The 5,644-nt window shown below is 39.0% G+C and overlaps 1 protein-coding gene across 1 annotated transcript; it reads right to left on the bottom strand.

The window, feature by feature from the left end:
- Nucleotides 1-1,707: 1,707 nt before the first annotated feature.
- Nucleotides 1,708-5,183, bottom strand: LOC117931328 (calcium-transporting ATPase 12, plasma membrane-type-like). Its single transcript, XM_034852279.1, has one exon. It carries the CDS (start codon nucleotides 4,935-4,937, stop codon nucleotides 1,890-1,892), a length of 3,048 nt encoding a protein of 1,015 aa, XP_034708170.1. The 5' UTR covers nucleotides 4,938-5,183; the 3' UTR covers nucleotides 1,708-1,889.
- Between the last annotated feature and the right edge of the window lie 461 nt (nucleotides 5,184-5,644).

Genomic DNA, 5,644 nt, shown 5'->3' with positions numbered 1-5,644 from the left:
TATTTTCCTGTGCTAACATGAAAGACGATGACACAAAATATTGCCCATAGCCATGATAGAAACAAAAATTACAAATCTAATATGGAAGTATAAGCTCTAGGTGGGGAAGCAATTCCTACTAGTGGAAGGTTATTGCTGAAAGTTTGGATGTATAATAAGTGTTTTCAAATTTCAATATTTCTTCTTTGTTGGGAGAATTTAAATAATGTTATATCTATTTCTTCTTTGAAATTTTAGAAAACCGAACCACAAGACTAAAGTCCTAACCCTTAAAGTAGTTTATATAAGCTCCTATATGGAGTTAAGTGACTTGAATCTAAATTGGACTTGGGTCATCTAATCGACCTTACATGGGTTTTAATTAATTAATTAGCCTTAATGGGTTCCAATTAATTAATTAGCTCATTTCATAAAGCCAATTCATAAGATCTAGTGCAATATTACATTTTTATCAAAATGTCTTTATGCACACTTATGAATTACGTACCCAAAATACCCTTAAAACAAGTGTCACCATGAACTAAGAGCTTGAGCGAAGACCATTGAGACACTTAGAAAAATACTAACTCTCTCATAATCTAATTTTAAAGTTGACTTAACACCCCACTAAAGAGAGTTAACTATATTGTAATATCCTATAAAATTACAATGAGACAAAGTTCAAGTTCATGACCTATTATCCATTATATACAAACTCTCCATAAACTAGTGTTTATAATCTAACAGGGTAATGTTATCAATCCATCAAGGTTACTTCTCTAATCCTTTAGTTACAAATCATCTTATTATGTGATCAATTAATACACTCTAACTCTAAGGAGTATAGTCAAATTTCAGTATTAAAGGAATTATGACTATAAATTTCATGATCACATGTCCTTTAGATTACCCAAGATGGCACATTCTTCTCAATCTCATAAAATATCATGATACCTCTATTAAGAATATATCAATAAAACTACGTAGCGGCCAAAGAAGAGTCACAACTATACAAACTTTTAGTTGAAATCTAAATAGGGTTGGGACTATACGAACCTTTTAGTTTCGACACAAAACATGGCCATTTTTTTTTATATATTTGTGCCCCCTATAGTCACTTTGTGCTACAGTCCACTAGATCTACACCTAAATCATATAATCATGCGTTTTCATAGGTTTAACCATGGGTTGTGGTTGTGACTATACGGTTTTCTACTTGTAGTGTGCTATCCATTTGTTTCATATTTAGCCTAAAAATTATATTGTACTAACCATGCCAACTCATTTTTGTTTTTTTTTTTGTGGAAAATATGCAGTCTAGCTAGTTTTTAACTATGCTTGGACCTGAACTACAATATATATCATGTCCCTCACCGTTGGAGGTACGTACATACATGCAAGAAGAGCATTACCAAAAACTTCATTAATTCTCATTCTCATATTTAGTAGCTTTTTCTGCAAACACAACATGCCATTTTTTGCTCACCAACTCTTAGTTGTGTCGTGCATGTTAGCTAGCCTATTAGTGATGGTTTTAAGGCCATCACTAAAGGCCCTTCATCTGAATTTTTGAAATGTTGGCTTGATTGACATTTGTAGGGCCATTCCAACGACATACGCTTCGTGCCAAGTGATGGTTACTTTATCTTCTTAGTATGGACCTGCAGTTCCTAAAATGTATCATTGTTTACCAAATACTAAGCATTAAAGAAATAAACGAACAAGAGCTAAACAAACATTACTTGTAAAAGATATGTATATACGGTTCGTTACACACCTTATTATCATGAATACTTGCAAGCAACTATTAAATACATGAATGATTAATCTATACACAAATTCCACACCTTGTTACCACTTAATATTATTTACAAGCATTACCAAACACACAAACGGATCTACATATGATTTCAGGACCTCTTCCACTTAAGATAGTTCAGAAATGGTGTTTTTGGAACAGGTATGCACTTGACAACCCAAGCAAGTGGCCAAGATAAGGAAGCTAATATAATACATATGCCCCATTGCAACCAATTCAACCTCTCAGTATCTGCAAATTTTCGTAAAAGCTCCACCATCAAAACTTGAAGAATGATAGTTGCAGCCACAATCGAAAGAAACAACCTGTTCTTGAGGATCCCTTGGAAGACATTCTTCCTCTCTAGCTTTCTTGCATTGAACTCATTAAACACTTGACAAAGGACAAAAGTATTGAAAATGATTGTGTTCTTCACCAATTCTCGTACCTTGAAAATGGATCTGCCCTTGAATTGCAGCGTCAGGAGTACGATTATCTGATAGAGTGCTTGAAAGATGAGGTTCCTCCACATTACATTGGTTACAAGTGGCTCCTTCCAGCCGATGGGTGGCCTGTCCATGAGTTCGTCTGTTGGTCGGTCTGTGGCTAGGGCAAGTGCTCCCAATGTGTCCATGATTAAGTTCACCCACAACAACTGCACTGCTGTTAATGGGACTTCACCAGCAGAACATGCAGCAACGAAGTTGATAACAAGTGCTGCAACATTGACAGTGAGCTGGAATTGAATGAACTTCTGGATATTGTTGTAGACACATCTCCCCCACTTCAAGATAGACACTACCGACTTGAAGTTATCGTCCAAGATGACAATATCTGAGCTCTCCTTGGCAACTTCGGTGCCTTGAATCCCCATAGCCAGTCCAACATTGGCTTCTTTTAGTGCTGGTGCATCGTTTGTGCCATCACCAGTGACTGCAACAACCTCACCTTTTTTCTTCAAGCTCTGTATCATTAACAGCTTATCAGATGGAGAGGATCTTGCCATTACTTTAATGTTGTCAATTTTTGTCATCCGCTCTTCTTCACTATAGCTCCGAAACTCAACACCTTCCACCATTTCTTTGCCAGTTGACTTGGATGGATCAAGTATCCCACACTCGAGAGCTATAGCTCTGGCCGTGAGAATGTTATCTCCGGTGATCATCTTGATTTGAACTCCTGCCTTGCGGCAAAGGTCTATAGCTTCTTTCACTGAAGGACGACATGGATCCTTCAAGCCGACTACACCTAAAAAGATCAAGTTGTCTTCAACAAGATTTTGATGGGCAACTTCAACTGGTGAGTGAGCAAATGCGATGCAACGAAGCGCTTGTGAAGCCATACCTTCAATTTGATGCATAACTCCCTCTTGTTCATGTTTATTGAGGGTTTTCACGACTCCGGACTTATCATAATACCTTGAGCACATTCTTAGAATAATTTCAGCAGCACCTTTCCAATGAACATGGATTGTCTCTTCCGACTTCTTTTTAACTAAGGCACCACTGCGTTTCTTTTGTGAATTGAAGGTTTCGACTTGGAGAATGTCATAGCTCTGCTTCATTTTGGTCATGTCCAAATTGAGTTCTTGGACAGCCCAGGAAAGAATTGCCTTTTCAGTTGGACTTCCAGAGAACTCAGGTTCAGACGCTGAATCAGCTTTGTAAACACTAGCAGTAGTATTCAGAGCCACTCCTTCGTGGAACAGTTCAAGAATACTTGGGTGAATAGCAGAGGCAATATTGCCTAAAATGGCTTCTTTTCCGAGCTTAAAATCCGTCACTTTCATCTGGTTCATGGTTAGAGTACCTGTTTTATCAGTACAAATGATGGTCGCTGAGCCCATTGTCTCACAAGCTGAGAGCCTCCGAACCATTGCCTGATCAGCCATCATTCTTTTCATGGAGTAAGCCAGGGTTAGTGTGACAGCAAGAGGCAAACCTTCAGGAATTGCTACAACAATAATAGTAACAGCTACCGAAATAATATGCACAATGCCATTCATAATATCATCGAACTTGGTCTTCTTACCATTGTACTGGCGATTTCCATTTTCATCTACCGTATTCCCGGTGAAGTATCGAACCAACAGGACTAGAAGAACAGAAAGAGCAACTACAGAGCCAACCTTTCCAATGGCTGAGGTTAGTTTATTGAGCCGGACTTGTAGGGGCGTCTGCTCGTTGTTGTCATGGCTAATGGAGCTCATCATCTCACCCCATGAGGTGTTCATGCCCACCGATGTGACTAACATTTGGCCATACCCGTCAACCACCTTGGCACCAGAGACCAGGAATGGATGCACATCCTTGTTGATTTCAACATGATCACTCTCGCCCGTCATGCTCGACTCGTCCACTTGCAATGAGTGCCCGTCCAAGAAAATTCCATCAGCTGGAATCTGATCCCCGATTTTTAGACAGACGACATCTCCAACTACGATATCGAAGATAGAGATGCGTTGTCGCCTCCCATTTCTCACTACATCGATTTGGATATTGTTGCTAACTTTTGATAGCTCATTGAATTGCCTGGACTGTCTAAAGTTGGTGACAGCAGACACAATGACTACCATAAAAACAGCAATGAATATGCTCCCACCATCGTACCAGCCCTCCCTGGGGCCTTCTTCTTTGATTCCGAATGCCAGTGACAGGGAAGCACATACCAAGAGGATAAGAATGGTGGGATCCTTCAAAGAACCCACAACAAAATAGAAGAAGCTCTTTGGAGGTCGCCTGTGATAGTTGTTTATGCCAAAGGCCTCACGCCGTCTTTTCAAATCCTCATCGTCACCCCGGATTCCAGTCTCAGGATTGGTCATAAGGGCAGTCGCTATGCGTTCCACTCCTCCAAGCTCATGAAAAGCATCCAAGTTTTTCTCCTTCACCATATTAATGAGTTTCTTTGTGTCATCACTTGCAAAGCTTGGATCGATCGAGACATTTTTATCAATTCCTTTCAGATTGATCACTGTTTCTGCCGGCCTGCATACAATTTCTCTGACAACAGACCGCAGAGCACGAGTACAGTAGATAGCAATGAAAGCCGAGCGCCATCTCTTTCGTGGTTCTCCAAGGTTGAGGGAGGACACTTCAAGGACCACCTCACCTGACTCACGGGAGGAGCCAGGTCCACGAAGACGGGGTTTGCTAGACATGTTTGCAGGATTTTGAGATTTGGGTGAACAATTTATGACTATAAGTATTCTCGGTACATGATCTTCTATATATGCAAATCTATAGAGTAAAAGAAAAGATCAACTAAAAAAAAGGTATACCATCCCCTTCTCTGTTGTTTCATGGACTGGCGACTGGGAATCGCTTAACTGCGGGGCAAGGGCGGGCTACATATATATTCCATAGAAATAGCATACACTGAGAAGCTTGGTATGCAATCTGAGTCACGGGCCCAAAATACCTCACGTTTGGAAAAAATGATCAACACTACTGATGACAAAGCAAGATTACGTCCCAGTGATTATGTAATGTGCGTGGAATTCTTTGTCCATCTAGAAATTCAAAGATGTGTCATAACTTGTTCATGTAGAACAATGACTCCATTACGATTTGATTCCCATAAAGCACGGGGAAGAAAGAATTAAAAATTAATGAGTTAAAATAAGTGAAATGAGTTTGAAGTAATAAATAAAATTAATTTATTAGCTTTAAATTTATTTTTATTTTTTCTTTTCTTCTATTTTTCCTTTCTATTTTTTTTTCTTGACATTTTCTCTTAAATTTTCCGAGAATCAAACATAATATATTCCAATTTGATATATTTTCAAAGAAAGAGGAGGTATGCTTCCCTTAAAATATGAATATATTATCCTTTCCCATTCTTTTGGATTCCATGAGGAGACAAGAT

Source organism: Vitis riparia, chromosome 14, assembly GCF_004353265.1.
Source record: "Vitis riparia cultivar Riparia Gloire de Montpellier isolate 1030 chromosome 14, EGFV_Vit.rip_1.0, whole genome shotgun sequence".
Lineage (NCBI taxonomy): Eukaryota > Viridiplantae > Streptophyta > Magnoliopsida > Vitales > Vitaceae > Vitis > Vitis riparia.
The sequence above is the reverse complement of the archived record's forward strand: the minus strand, read 5'-3'. Positions and strand labels throughout refer to the sequence as shown.

What these genes read in the sequence shown, in the direction of transcription:
- LOC117931328 (XM_034852279.1), bottom strand. Translation starts at nt 4,937, where the DNA reads ATGTCTAGCAAACCCCGTCTTCGTGGACCTGGCTCCTCCCGTGAGTCA.